General features: G+C 37.9%; 1 protein-coding gene across 2 annotated transcripts; it reads right to left on the reverse strand.

Annotated features, from left to right (window-relative positions):
- Positions 1-195: 195 nt before the first annotated feature.
- LOC127796066 (UDP-xylose transporter 3) lies at positions 196-15,303 on the reverse strand. 2 transcript variants are annotated; one of them, XM_052328134.1, is made up of 9 exons: positions 15,140-15,303; positions 14,889-15,016; positions 14,607-14,773; positions 9,536-9,720; positions 9,036-9,103; positions 1,692-1,824; positions 1,293-1,454; positions 940-1,212; positions 196-717 (listed from the first exon to the last, which is right to left on the reverse strand). In XM_052328134.1, exons 3-9 carry the CDS (start codon positions 14,725-14,727, stop codon positions 601-603), a joined length of 1,059 nt encoding a protein of 352 aa, XP_052184094.1. In that variant the 5' UTR covers positions 14,728-14,773; positions 14,889-15,016; positions 15,140-15,303; the 3' UTR covers positions 196-600. The 2 variants fall into 2 exon arrangements, with proteins under 2 accessions (XP_052184094.1, XP_052184086.1); XM_052328126.1 differs by having other exon boundaries at positions 14,889-14,933; positions 15,140-15,302.
- Positions 15,304-16,223: the final 920 nt, after the last annotated feature.

A 16,223-nucleotide genomic window follows, 5' to 3' on the forward strand; every position in this document is an offset into this window, starting at 1 on the left:
CTAAAATTGTGATAAAAAAAATAATTAACCAATTAGCATTCATACAACTAACTCTATACAATGCGGTTAAAACTTACATACCTGTTCCCTAAAAACAACATATTCAATTTTACAAGAATATATTATGGTCGAAACTTATTCTTAGTAATAATTTAAAAATAACATCAAAATCCGAGACATAATTACACCCATATCAAGACAACAATTACCCGCAGAGAAAAAGCAAAATCTTGAGCCGAAGATTATAAATCCTCTTCAAGGCTTAGGTCTTAATTTTTCAAGGGAACAATCTCAAGAATTGCAGTCAAGGAAGGGGCTTTTTATAGGTGGTATAATATTTGGACAGCAATAGCCCACAAAAAATATGCATTTATATGGCACACCTAAGTCTTACGAAGGTAGTAAATGACTAAAACTGCTATAAAAGGGATGCTTTTTTTTTTCTTTTTTTGGGTTTAATCACTAGAACAGAATCTGTAGTCTCCTCAAAAAGGGCAAACGCGGTGTAGAGATCCTACCAGCCGCAGCGACATCTTCATACCGCTGGAGACTCAGGGACTAGGCTGAATAACAGGGACTAATAAAAATGGAGAAAAATATTCATGCAAGCAGGTCCTTGTTTTTACTCCACATTGGGGCTTTCTGAACCACTCCATCATTTATGATGCCAGCTTCGCTTTCCGCGCTTATTAGAGGATCAGATTCACTTTCCTTCACCTTGAATCATTCAAAGGGAAGGGGATTAGCAGTGGATCATTTCTTTAGAATATATTATAGTGACAACAACAACAATGATATATTAAGCATTTATAGCATTATGTGGAGCCGATTAAATGAATTATATTTCTCTAGTCATTTCTATTTATGACATTATCTTCTAAAAAGCCCAAGGATGAAAAGGACACCGACTTGGGGGAAAAGAAAAGAACATGAAAATACCTGGGACATCTGTGCTGATGCTTCACTAGCCTTTTGCTGGTTCTCAACGGTACAGTAGTAGGAATAGAGTACCATCCCAATCACAGCAATGAGGATCCCTAGAATGTTCCGCCAGCTGAATGGATCATGAAGCAGAACATAGCCAAAGGCCAATACTAGGCATGTTTTCAGATGTCCGAGGACCTGATAGGTGACTGGAGACGTCTTTCCTATGACCAGAAAGGTACTGAAGTTCACAGAGACTGAGATGAGGCAGGATAGAACGATAAATGCCTGCAAATGAAAGATAAAATAATATTTGAGACAACATCTAGGGAAGAAATGGTACAGAAAAACAGTCTTTCAAATCTCACCAGCACTTGAGGGGTATATTTGAAAGCAAACACATTCTGATTTGTCAACAGCCCATCAACAAATGGACCGGTGATGAATAAAGTGATTGCCTGATACGGACAAGATTGATACAACAGTTGGGTTGAAGAAACTTTGAACTTCTTCTGGATGGTATTGGTCATCTAGAAACAACTGATTAAGGTTTTCAAACAACAGCACAAGCTATATCAATATGTAGGCAAAATAAGAAAAAAGCACAGGTGTAATACCTCAATAATGGATGCATATCTAACCTAGAAACAAGAAGAAGTGCAATTTCTTTTCCCGCAACAAAAATAATTACTTAACTTGCTTAGATTTAAACTCAGCACATGTAAAAGGGAGACGAGCAAGAAAAAAATAAAGGCAGCTGAGGATACAATCTGAGCAACACAGGTAGTAACAACTGCAAGAAGGGATAAGACAGAACCCAGGACATTTAGCTGAAGATCGGTCACAGTTGCAATTCCAACACCCAAAAGAAGGATGGCAAGCGATAGCTGGACCTTTCGACTGCACATCATTATTAATAAAGAGTCATAACACAGAATTGTGACTGCATGCATTATAAACAAAGAGATTAAAAGGAAAAAAGGGAGATTGAAATTACAAATTTATAACCTGTAGTTTTGAATAAAATATTAAGCATGGAAACAAAAATTTTGGAGCACATAGGATTCATGGATAAGTTCAGAATTCCAAAAATAAAGACAGGTGAGTGTTAAAATAACAAAACCTCTCCCCAAGAAACCATAAAAAGCCAACGATGCATATGCAGGTTTAGAAAAATTTTGCATCCTTTTTCCTCTTTCTTCTCTCCCACCTCTTGCCCCCAAGGACTGGCCCTCGGGGGGATGGAGGGGGTATTTGCAGTCATCAGGGAAGCTTCTGAATGCATCCTTCTATCTATTAAAAGGGCCTTCACTTGAAAGATCCCCAAAAACATTGTCCTTCAGCTAGGCAGATGTACTTGCATACAGCAGTCATGTGTTTGTGTGTGTGTGTGCGCGTGTGCATATTAAAGATTTGTTGGATTGAAGCAATAATTGAAGATATATAATCTCCATCCAGTTGTAGCAACTTCTAGTTGTCAATCCTTTCAATTGAAACATTTTCTCAAAAAGACATGATTAAGAGTTTAGTTATGTGAAAAGCAGACTGACAGATGCTCCTATGAGAGTGCAGAAGATATGATGACTGTAGATAGAGATGATTAGCAAGCTAGAATCCATTTAACCGACAACTCCACCCAGTGGGATTAAGGCTTGTTGTGTTTTTTTATTAGATATAGAATGTAACAATAGAAAGCAGCCTAAACTTCCTCCAAATTAATCACATGAAATGATAAAAAATATTTCCTGTAACATGATTTATGATTTTTTTTTGGTTTACATTATCTTGTCAAAAGTCCACTCTCTATATAGTAGTTCATTCTGTTTGCACCTTTCCCTCTTTAGTCTTTAGAATTCTTTTAAGGAAACAAAATAAATATAGAAAACTTTTGGATCATGAAGTTCGTCATTCTGGAGTGAAAGTATACCATGTTTTGCAGTGAGGGTACCAATCTGCAAATTGCTAGGTCATTATTCTTTTCTGGTAATAATTGACCTGCTGCAGATCCATGTCTATATCTTAACCATTCCGTATAAAGACTACCCAAAACTCCATCTTGTCATTCAGATGTGCATAAACAATCATTTCACATTATTTTGGTAAGTCTGACAAGACAACAATAAAAGCAAAATAGCCAGTCAATAGAATCATTCCTGTGCTATCAAAAAACACTAAGATATAAGGCCCTAGCGATTCATGTTTTTGGAATATACATTATAAAAGTATGGAATATTTTCATTTCAAAATATAGATTTAGCAATTAATATTTTCCCTGTTTATCTCCTGGACATTTTTTATTAGAAAAAGAAAAAATTGTCATAGACCAAGGGTGTGATTGTAATTAGAGTGGAGTAGTGGCATTGATGTACTAAAATAGTGAAGGAATAATTTGAATTCCTTAAGGCGTGCGCATGGGCAGTCTCTAACTGCCGCGCCAGCCGTGTAAACCCTCTATAAATACCAGATAAGTCGAGGATGGGGGATTATGTGAGGATTATTCCACAAATTACTTTCCCTCTCATTTCTCAACTCTTCCTCTCTAGCTCTATTCTCTCATTTCCCTCTATTTCTCCTTCTAAATCCTCTCTCGCCTCTGGCCGTTCTTCCAAATTATGGAAGAATCCTAGTCAGACCAACATCTGACATTTGGTATCAGAGCTGACGACCTAGTATAGGAGATGGTCGACGGTACGCGTGCGAAGCAGATGGAGAACAGATTGGATGCGATCGAAATAGGGTTGCGCCAACACCAAGAGCAGGTGGATGACAAATTGGAGACGATAGAGTTGGGAATTTGGAACACTCAAGAGGAGATCCACCGGAGTAGATCGGAATACTCGACCACGTTGGATCGCACAGTGAACGAAATTCCAGAAGAATTTGCTGGGCTCAACCAGCAATTGACAGCAACTTTGAGCATGTTTGCTCGACAGCCATATGTCAGTTTGCCAACTGATTTTCCCCCAAGGACAACATCGGCACCTATCCTGACTTCACTAGTAAACAGATTGCGACCTCTAGAGCCAAGGGGTGGAGGAGATCAAGCTAAATTAGGAGAAGGAGTGAATTATAGGTATTATGGAGGGATCAATCCACCCCATTCCAATCCAAGAATGGAGATTTCGGCCTTTGACCAAGACAGGCCGAGGTGGTGGATACACCGATGTGAGCGGGTGTTCAACATCGTGTTGCTAAAGGTGGGTATGTATGGTTGCTTCCTACTTAGATGATGTGGCAGATGCATGGTTCCAAAATTGGAACCATGGTAGGTTGGATCTGAGTTGGCCAGAGTTTGTTACCCAAATGTGCCGAAGGTTTGGAGAGAAGACCAGATCCAATGTAATTGAGGAGTTTAACAAATTGAAACAGAATGGAACAGTGGAGGAATACCAAACTAGATTTGAGGAGTTGAGGTCCTTACTCTCATTGTCTCATCCCTACTTAGATGAGGAATATTTTGTTTCAAGTTTTATCAGTGGGTTGGAGGAGTTAATTAAGCCGATAGTTAAGATGTTGTACCCCACAACTGTGGCACAAGCAGCTGAACAAGCTCGGCTACATGAGCTCTCAATGGAAACCTTTGCTAGGAGGCATAGGTTGTCGTCTAAAAGCAGCCAGGAGGATCACACCAATGGGAGGTATCACAAGGGTAACAATTCACAATGGCTGAGAGGATGACCCACAGGGAAGGCCATTCAACCTACCGTACAGCCCAGGAACCTAACGATGGACCAAAAGAGACAATTAGGGCTATGTTTTCGTTGCGAAGATAAGTATGGGCAAGGTCATCAGTGTAAGAAACTCCTCCTAACTATGGAAGGACAGGAGGAAGCGGGGACAGAAGGAAATGAAGAGGTTCTTGAGGGGGATGAAGGGGGTGAAATTTCCATGCATGCTCTGCAAGGCCAAGCAGATGGTAGGGTCATTAAGGTGAAAGGGTTGGTCCGCCAAAGGAATCTAGTAGTGCGACCTGCCGCCCTTAGCCTACAATGCGACCTACAAGAAACGCCTCCACTCTCAATCTTAATAGCCAATGGGACTAAGATGGTAAGTTAACTCAAGTGTAGGGGATTCAAGTGGCTAATGAGTGGGCGTGAATTCTTGGTTGATCTGAGAATACTCAAACTGGGAGGGTGTCATGTTATTTTAGGGATAGATTGGATGAAGACAGTAAGCCCCTTGGTGTTTGATTTCAACACCCTGGAGGTCACATTTAATTGGGAGGGCCAACAAGTGACTTTACATGGTAGTCAGGAAACTGGGGAATGCAAGGCTGTATCAGGGAAAAAAATTTAGAAGTTGCTGGAATAGGGGAGTACAACCGTGGGACAATTACATTCCATATATGTTGTGGACGTTGGGGTAAGGGCTGCTGGAGATCAATAGCATGCCTCACACATGGACAATCCCTTGGAAGCTGTGGACAGTCAAGTACATCCTCTTAGACCCATTCACAATTTGTTAATGGAATTTGAGGATCTGTTTGCCACACCCCAAACCCTTCCACCCCATTGAATCCTTGACCACTCCATTCACCTTAAACCCAACAGTGAACCAGTAAACCTAAAAGCCTACCGATACTCTCTTATACAAAAGGTAGAAATAGAAAAACTCATAAGAGAAATGTTGTCCAAAAACCTGGTACAACCGAGCCAAAGCCCATATGCCTCACCAGTCCTCCTAGTCAAGAAAAAAGATGGCACTTGGAGGTTTTGTGTAAATTATAGGCAGCTTAACTAACCATCAAGAATCAATTCCCTATCCCCATTATTGAGAATCTATTGGACGAATCAACCGGAACATCCATTTTTTCTAAGCTTGATTTGACCTCCAGTTACCACCAAATTCGAATGAACCAGGTTGACTGCCCTAAGACTGCTTTTAGAACCCATCAAGGGCATTGCGAATTCTTGGTAATGCCCTTTGGCCTAACAAATGCTCCTACTACATTTCAAGCATTAATGAACCACATCTTTGCTCCCTATTTACGTAAATTCGTATTGGTATTCTTCGATGACATCCTCATATATAACTCCACCCTAAACCAACACCTCTCCCATCTCAAGCTGGCATTCCAGATCCTTAGATTCCATAAATTGTATGTGAAAAGGTCTAAATGTCCATTCGCAGAAGAGACGGTTGAGTACTTGGGTCATGTCATATCCGGACAAGGAGTTAATACTGATCCTCACAAGATTGAAGCTATGAAGTGTTGGCCTCGGCCGAGGACATAGGAACTAAGAGGATTCCTAGGCCTTACCGGGTACTATAGATGGTTTATAAAAGGCTATGGGGTGATTAGCAAGACGCTGACCGATCTGCTAAAGAAGAATAGTTTCAGTTGGGGATCGGAAGTAGAGAAAGCATTTGAATCTCTTAAAGCAGCCATGACTCAGGCCCCAACATTAGCTCTACCAGATTCTTCCAAGGAGTTTTTTTTGGAAACGAATGCATGTGACACGGGTATAGGGGTTGTGCTTAGCCAAGAAGGAAGACCGGTGGCCTATCTAAGCCAAGCCTTGGCCCCAAGGCACATGCGATTGAGTACATATGACAAGGTGTTGCTGGCAGTATTGATGACTGTGGAGAAAAAGAGATATTACTTAGAAGGTAAAAAATTCACCATTAAGACAGACAGACTATGAGAGTCTGAAATTCTTATCCCAATAAAGAGTACACAATCAGTTACAAAGAAAGGGGATCACCAAACTCATGGGATTTGACTTCATCATTCTCTATCGTAAAGGGAAAGAGAATAGAGCAGCTGATGCTCTATCAAGGAGAGATGGCTCAGCCTCCTGTCAGGCCATCTCGGCCTTAGTTCTGGATTAAGTGCTAGATATTACCCACAGCTATGACCAGACTTGTTGGATCAGAGATTTGCTTACTAAGATTGCAGTGCAGGCAACTTCTAACCCTAACTACCAATTAAAAGGTGGACTATTGAGGCTCCAAAACAGAGTGGTTATTGGAAATGACAACCAGTTGAAGAAAAAGATCCTCCAGTGCCTGGATGACTCCCCCATAGGGGGACACTCAGGACTCAATGTAACTTGCTGGAGGGTCAAACAACTTTTCTACTGGAAGGGGTTAAAGAAGGATGTGATCAGATTTGTCATGGAATGCACTACATGCCAAAGGTGCAAACATGAGCAAATCCCTTATCTGGGTCTCCTACAACCATTGGAAATACCGTCCCAAGCGTGGGAACTGATTTCAATGGACTTTGTCGAGGACTTACCAAAATCAGAGGGGGCTAACACTCTATTGGTGGTGGTGGACAAACTGACTAAATTCAACCATTACCTCACGCTGACTCATTCGTTCACAGCTACTGAAGTAGCTAGGAAATTGATGAATTCAGTCTTTAAAATACATGGCTTACCTAAGGCAGTAGTGTCTGATCGTGATAAGGTCTTTACCAGCCAATTTTGGAAGACCTTATTCCAAGGGCTAGGAGTCAAGCTACATCTTTCCTCTGCCTATCATCCTGAAACAGACGGCCAGACGGAGAGAGTCAATCAATATCTCGAAACCTATCTTAGGTGCCTGTGTATCTCCAAACCATGAAGCTGGAGTAGATGGGTAGCTCTAGCCCAATGGTGGTATAACACCAACTATCATACAACACACAAAAGAACTCTTTTCGAAGCTCTGTTTGGATACATGCCCCCCATCATTCCAACAGTAATGCACTATTCCCCCACAGAAACGTCAGTTGATTAGTACTTGAAGGACCGACAAGAAGCTCTACTAACCATTAAGCAGGAATTGGCCCTAACAAGTCAAAGAATGAAGCAGTTGGTGGATAAACACTGAACAGAAAGGCAATTTGAAGTAGGAGAGGAGGTCTACCTAAAGGTCAGGAGGTTCCAACAGCACATTTTCCGCAAGGGCCCCATATCTAAGCTCAGCCCCAAGTTCTATGGGCCATTTAAAATCTTGGCTAAGGTGGGTCCTGTAGCTTACCGTCTCCAGTTGCATGAAGGAATGGGACTTCACCCGGTGTTCCACGTTTCCCTCCTGAAGAAGCCTATTGGGTCGGCAGATGTAGCCAGTAATGCACTGCCAGTACCAGTTGAAGACATAGAGGATGAGGGTGAGCCCTTGGCAGTGCTTGACAAAAGGGTGATCTACAACGACACTGCTCCGTTGACTCAAGTTCTTGTGCAATGGTCTCACCTACACCCGAACAACACCACGTGGGACTATCTCCCTGATCTCCTGCAACAGTTTCCCCGGTTGACAAGGCTACTTTAATTTCTTGGGGACAAGAAATGTTTTAAGGGGGGGAAAATTGTCATAGACCAAGGGTGTAATTGTAATTAGAGTGGAGTAGTGGCATTGATGTAATAAAATAGTGAAGGAATAATTCGAATTCCTTAAGGCACGCACATGGGCAGTCTCTAATTGTTGCGCCAACCGTGTAAACCCTCTATAAATACCAGATAAGTCGAGGATGGGGGATTATGTGAGGATTATTCCACAAATTCCTTTCCCTCTCATTTCTCAACTCTTCCTCTCTAGCTCTATTCTCTCATTTCCCTCTATTTCTCCTTCTAAATCCTCTCTCGCCTCTGGCCGTTCTTCCAAATTACGAAAGAATCCCTATTGTCAGACCAACATCTGACAAAAATATAATGGATAACATCTAATAAGAGTTGAGATTTTGGAATAGCTAAATGCAGGTCAAATAAGAGCTTAGGTTTTACATGATTAAGTTGAACACTAATACAAAATTGTATTGTAGGATTTTTAAGTATTACTAGAATATTGCTTTTACATTAGCATAATGTATATCAACTATCTAAAGATGTGGTGTGGTCTAGCTTGCTCCTATTCTTGTTTACTGTAACATGGTTCCCTTTCCAGAAAGGGATAATCACTCCAAAAAGACTGGTGGTCCTTATTAGTTGGCCAACATTGCCACATCTTATTCACTTGAACTGTTACAGAGTTCATATGTTTTGACGCAAAAAGAGAAAAAGAAGCAGATTCAATATTGAAGGATATGCATAGCCTCGCTAATAGAAATATAGGATTCTTCTTTAGAATAAGAAATTGATAAAAACACAGCCTGCTCAATTAATAGAAGAATGATTAAAACTTGCCTGAATTTCTTCCTGAAGAAGATAGTCTCCAAAATAACTGTGCAGGGAATAATTGCCAGTTTTGTCATCTAAAATGACAAATTAAGAGAGAAAAATTTCAGTAACAGACATAATAGAGTTTTAAAAGCAGAAATACCAACCTCAAGGACATGGAATTGAGCAGGATAAAATCAAGGCAAAGAAAATCTAATGACAAAATATCCAGTACCATTTTCATGCAAGATTGAATTAAAAGGGGTTTGTCCTCGTAACACGAAAATCTTGATAAGACTTTTTCATATTATCTTTACCAAGTATATGCTTGCATAAATGATATTTCCAATAAGCAGTTGGTTCATATGTGATGCCTCTGACAAATCTAGTCGTACTTGTAGCTCCATAATGCAAACAGATTTTTTTTCTCCAGCAAAGAATGAGGGAAATATAAACAGTAGTAAAACAACATTCCATCATTGATGCAGTCAGAAGGTCAAAAGAGTAGTTTCAAACGATAACTTTACCTGGTAGAAACCAACGGAGTTGAAACCCAAGCTAAGATTTAGAAGTCCAATGGAAGTCCCATTTAGGACACCAAAGGCCATCACAGCTCTTGGATCAAAAGGCTTGTGCTCAAACAATTTCATCCATAAAGCCACATGGAGGGAACAAAATGTGACCAAAAGATGCCAGCTTGTCAAAGTTGTAGCTGGAGAAACAAGAATAAAGTTAACGAAAGAGTTTATAGGAAACAGAAATTAAGGTCTAGATGAAATGAATTACAACTAATGAAAAATTTCAAGGGAAAAAAATATCAATGAGGTTTTAATGCTTAAACAGAAACCATTCCTCAAAAAATCTGGTAGGGCTTCTTGGGATGAACTAAGAATATGAAGAAATTGTTGATGAAAGAAATAAAAAATACAACATATTTCTTCTTCAGATAAACTTTATATCTTGAAAAAATATTGAACCATCCATGTATGAAAATGACCTACAAAAAGGCTATCAAATGGATCTTGTAACAAATAAAGAAATTTTAAATTATTTAATTTCTATCCCATGTTCATTGATAGCAACAGTAAAGTTGTTCCTTTGTGACAAAGTCAATGGTTCAAGTTGTGGAAACAGCTTCTTTGAAAAAAAAAAAAGTACAAATGGATTCATTTTCCTTTTTCTTCCTATGCACATATGTTATAATTTGCTAATTCCATTTACATATTTCAACTGTTATTTGAGTTGACTATTCCTTTGATCAATGAGCATGGGATGAAGAAAAGGCATCACCAATGCATAAGACTCCCTGCTTTGCAAGGTTCGGGGGAGGGTAGAATGTAAATTATTAAAAAGTTAAATTCATAAGTTAAATTCATATTTATTAACATGCTGTATTAAAAAAGATAGTTATTAACATTCATTTTCAAAAGTTAAATTCATATTTATTAACATAAATTATTATAGAACAAGCAGACTGTTATCTTGTGATCATTGACAGTTCACAATAACTGATGCACATATACAGCAAAGGAAAAATCAAATACCATAGAACTTCTTCATTTTGAGGATACATTGTAGAATCTAGAACATTAAATACATTCAGCACTCACAATTCAGATTTATCAACATAAAACTATTAAGGAAAGTATGGTGTGTTTAAGAGATATACCTATTCAATAATTCTAAAACCTTTTACTCTCCAGATATTTAAGTGTAACCAAAAAATTAATGATATTCTTTTGTCAGTAAAAAAAAAAAATACATTCAATGCAGGTAAAAAAAAAAACACTTGTTCATTTATTTCTATTTTTGTATAAAAAAATAAAAATGTATCTTACAATGTAAAAAAGGAAGAGATATCCATACTAACGTACAAAATATATAAGTAACTTTAGTATTATGGTATACAATATACAATATGAATATATATAACAACAACAACCCCAAGCCTTAATCCCATCAAGTGGGTCAACTACATGAATTCTAGATCTCCATGCATAGACCTATGACTATATCCTCTTTGGGGCCATTATATCATATATCATGTCCAAGAGTTTCCTTCCTTAACTTTACTTTAGTCTTTCTCTCCCACTTTAACTACAAAGTTCCTTCACTTCATCCATTCACTTCACATGTATTGGTCTTCTTCTCATATTTTCAAACCATCTTAATCGTGAGCCTCACATCTTATCTTTGAAGGAGCCACTCCAGTGTTATCATGTATGAACTCATTTCTTATTTTGCCTTTTCTTTTATGGTTGCACATTCATCTTAATATCATTACATCAACAACACTCATATTTTGTATATCTTGGCATTTAACAACCCAATATTCTGAGCCATACAACAAAGATGGTCTTATAACTATTCGATAAAATTTTCCTTTTAGCCTTAAAAGAATTTTATGATTGCATAATATGCCAAATGAATTTCTCTACTTTGACCATCATGCCTTGATGCTATGAGTAACATCGTCCATATCTACCCTTCTTTTTAAACAATAGATCCAAAACTGATAATTTTTTTGGAATAACTTAATCTCCAAGTTTCCCAATAAAATCATCCACACTTCTATCTTTACTGAACGCACATTCCGCATACTTAATTTTTGACCTACCTAACTTAAAACCTTTGAAATTGTCTAAAATTTAAGGCGTTTGATATAAGAGTTTTAAGCTGGTTGTTGACTACCTAATGCAACCCCCAACACAATATTTGGGCTTCAGACCAATTATGAACAGAAGGAATGCCTTCGACTGTTTGACACTTTTAAGTGTCGAGGGAATTGCTTAGTTTAGTTTTCCATGTATTAACTTCTTGTCACAGGATCAAAATGTTAGGTGGTAAAGCACCAACATGTGCAACATATGGATACAACGAAGATTATGATGTAATGATGGATGTACAACTATACAAAAGGGATAGAATAAAATTGAGGTTATTTGTTGTAATAAGGTTGGAGTGCTCCTATTAAAAATAAGAGTGTTGACACAATTAAGATGACTTAGGCTCTGTTTGCTTGGATGTCAAACATTTTACATTGGAAAATATTTTTTTAATGTAAAATGTTTTACACAAGCTATTTTTTATATTCTTTTCTGGTGTTTGTTTTCTGTGTAAAATATTTTCCAAAAATTAGTTATATGTATATATAAACACACACACACACATATATATATGTGTATGTATAAATCATGTATGTGCATTTGTGTGCACATGTGTGCGTATGTATATGCATGCATATCTATGTATATATGTATATCTGTGTGTGCATGTGCATGTGCATGTATATATATGTGTGTGTGTATATGTATATGAAAGTATATGTGTGTGTGTATATCTCTGTGTGCATATATATGTATGCGTACCTGTATGTAAGCACATGTATGCATATATATGTGTATGTGTGTATGTATATGTATGTATGTATGTATTTATATATATGCATACATATTGTGTATATATATATTTATTTATATATATATACACGTATACATATATGTAAAGATATTTTGACAAAAGAAAAAACAGTTTATTAGCTTTGGTATAAATAGGAAAATGATTTGTGGATTTTAAATTAGCAAGTTACTTTACATCCTACAGTGTAAAATATTTTCATTATAAAAATAATTTCCTATCTTTTTTGTCAACCAAATACCAAAAAGTAGGAAAACATTTTCCACCTAAACAAATGGAGCACTAGTCATGTGAAAAGAAGACCAATAAAAGCTTTTGTAAGGAGAGTGGATGAACGAAAAAGTTTCTAGCCAAAAAAGGTAAGGAAGACCAAGAAAAACTTAATAAAAAACATTTGGGTCTGATATGAATTATAAGGGTCTTACAGAATATATGGTCATAGATAGAGACCATTGACGAGCTAGAATTCACGTAGCTACACTCACTTTGTAGGATTAATGCTTAACATCTTGTTGTATATTAACTTTGTTGCAGTTCATATAAAATTTCCAATATTCCCGACTTTACTATTGCGCCATTTTCATTAGAAAGCGTCATAGTGCTGACACAAAAAAGAATGGATATCCTCCTTGAATAAAATGCAGGCTCACTATAAGTCCACACAGTTTCCATTTTCTGCTAGAAACCTCTCTAAGAAAATATTTGGAACATGCACACGAATAATTTGGTAACAAAGTGACGTGAAGCTACAAGGATACTTTATTGCAAGCTATTAGATAAGATAATTTCCTTTCATCCTACAGACTTTATGACAGGTTCTCAGCTCATGTAAATTGTGTGGCATTATAAGCACAATTGATTTGTCTCAAGGATGGGGGTAGGGAGGTGGAAATAAAGCAACTACATAGAGGATTAACAGTTGTCTAGGTTTTACAATAAGACTAGTTAATACATAGATTAACACAAAACTGTAGACATATACAATAAAATCCTTGATGAATAATCTTCAATAGTAGTCAATTATCAAAATGTACATATATGTGTGTGTGTGTCTAATTAATGATATGACACCCTTTTGCTGCCAACTGCTTGGTCACCTAGGGTCCAACTGCCTTTGCCTAGATAGAACAGAAGTAGTAGTTAAATGAGAATAGCCATGCAAGCATAATATACTGAAATCATAAGCACAATCCATGCTTCCATCAGATTCAAAGAAGTTGCTTGTCAACTCTTTGTTTGAGATATGGTGCTTGAGTCTCGATCCATGAACCATGGCAGTTACTGGCAAAAGTTTATAACCATAAAGTGGAAGCTTCACCCAGGTAGTTACCCTCTTCCTCCTATCACCATACCTAACAATACTAAATCTAGGTATCATCCCCTTTACGATGATAGGAATCACCATCATCATGTTGACGGTGATAACATTCTACATCAAGATGGTGATGCTAGCATTATGAGGAGACATAAGTGAAAAGAGAAACCTTATGGTCTGCCCTTGCTCTTATTGAGAAAAGACAGCACCACTAAAATTATCTTGCTAAAATATAAGCCGCAGGCTGTCTAACGAGATTTTGTATTTGGTGGACACAATAAATGTATCTTGACATTTTAAGAAAACATGTCCATTAGACACAATATCCAGTACAAACAATGTAGGAAAATATAAATGCATAAGTAGAGAATGTTTGCACCATCGGCCCACATGAGAAGATGTGTCTAGTTATAAATTATCTCCTCTAACTACAAATTACAACTTTTCACTCACTTCTCTCCATGTATATCAAGAAGGTGGCCACCATCAGGGTTTGTGAACCTTAATACAGAAACTCCATATGAAACTGATGCACCATGAATTGAAGAAATTTATTTCATCGTCAGTTAATCTCATACTTGTGAGTGAAAATTCTTAAATAGCATTCAGTCCTTTGTTCCTAAATGAAGTTTAATACAAAAATAGAAATGGTACTTTATTCACACATAAGCATGCTTAAATTTGTCTTAATGAATTAAACGGACCACTTAACTTTCTGCTCAATCATTATAGGATGCCAACATAAAGCATGAAATAAATATAATCAGATCAATACAAATTACCAAATCAATAAAAAGGATAGGGAAGATAAAAACCCAAACCCAAACCTAGTAGCATCTGTACAGCTAAAATGATTGATCACTCACCAAAAGTGAAGCCAAGCGTGCTAATAAGCGCCTTGTTGCAAATCACAATCGACACGGATGAAACCACTGACAAACTCAGTGCCCCAGCAGTTCCCAGCTGAAACCGCTGCCCTTCACTCATCTTCAACCTTCTATGCAATAACCCTCTCTCCGATCCGTCTCAGAATCTACTCATGAAACAGCACATCGACTATCAATCAGCACCATCCAAAAAGGACAAAAAGAAAACGATGTACACGGACAGGCAGGAGCACAATTAAACACGAAAACAAACATTACGACCTCATTATCCAAATTTAGCGTCCAGTAATACGCGAACCAGCTCGACTGCAATAGTAAAAACGAGAAATGAGACAGAGAGGAAGAAGACTTTCGCAACTTCAGCATCCAGAAGAATCAAAACCCTAGATCTGCTAGATTTGCTACTCCATCAGCATATATATAACCATCTAACCACACGAGTATGTACATACAAAGACACAATGTGCATACAAATGAGAGAGAGAGAGAGAGAGAGAGAGAGAGGGAGAGACCTGAGATCAGTGATTACAGAGCAAATTGAGGATATTGGTGATTGATCTAAACCGCGTGAGGACGCAGAGGTTAAAGAATTTCTAGGAATGTAAGAATGGTGTAAAATAAAACGCGAATGCGCAGACGCATCCCTCGCGTGTGTGTGTGTTTCCAGCGTGAAATGTGGGGTACGTTCGTAAATATGTTGAAATCGGAGGGCCTCTTAAATTCTGAGACGGGCCTTGGGGTCTGTTCTGTTGAAGGAAGATTCGCCCACCCAAGTTAGCTCCGAAGTCAATACCAAGTGCGATCCTCACCTCCTCACCAATTTACATTATACTATTCGTTATATATAGCATAAGAAAACGAGACGGATAATTGGATGTGCCTACTTCTGCCTAACATTTTTTTTATTATTATTATGATCAAGGTTTGTATGTCAAATTTTATGATTTTATTCATAATTAAGGTTCAAATCTTGATATACTTGCTAGTATGTGCAATTACAGAAGAGAGTAGCAAAGAATTCTATTAGAACAAAAAGATGGAAAGGGAAGCAGTGGTCGGTCAGCTAGCTCTTATTCACCTTCAATGCTGCGTCATGCACCAATGGAGCCAGCCACGCCTCATGCACCAAACCAATGGGTCAAGATATTTTCCACTTTTGCTGGAGGGAGCTGGCATGTGACATTGATCGAGCTTATTTGGTTGCTTGGATTGCGATGTCCGACGCCGACATTACTTGTACTCCCCACGATTTTTTCTTTGGCGTTTTCCAAACATCGCCAGCCTGAGCCCCTCATTTTGCCCAGTCCAGCGAGTTGTCGACAAAAACACTCGCCTTTATATTTATACAATGTTGAAGTTTGGTTTTGCAGCTTAGCGGGAATGGTTTAAGAATTAATGTATTCGTTTGATTTGTTTATCTTCCGAATTTTGATCACACTAAGCTCGAGTTGCTTACGCGACCATGCATGTCACATACTTTACAATTTATTCAACTAATTAAGTTAAAAGTCAAGTTTAAAGAATCACTTGTATCTGTTAATCCACCTAATTTAAAAAAAAAATGAATTTAATACAACACCGACAGGGTTTGATAGT

Source organism: Diospyros lotus, chromosome 1 (assembly GCF_014633365.1).
Source record: "Diospyros lotus cultivar Yz01 chromosome 1, ASM1463336v1, whole genome shotgun sequence".
NCBI classification, from domain to species: Eukaryota; Viridiplantae; Streptophyta; class Magnoliopsida; order Ericales; family Ebenaceae; genus Diospyros; species Diospyros lotus.

Coding starts and splice junctions, on each gene's coding strand:
- LOC127796066 (XM_052328134.1), bottom strand. CDS start 14,727: ATGAGTGAAGGGCAGCGGTTTCAGCTGGGAACTGCTGGGGCACTGAGT. Junction 9,721..14,606: donor CACGCTTGGCTTCACTTTTG/GTGAGTGATCAA, acceptor TTGTTTCTCCAG/CTACAACTTTGACAAGCTGG. Junction 1,455..1,691: donor CTACCTGTGTTGCTCAGATT/GTATCCTCAGCT, acceptor AGTTGTTTCTAG/ATGACCAATACCATCCAGAA.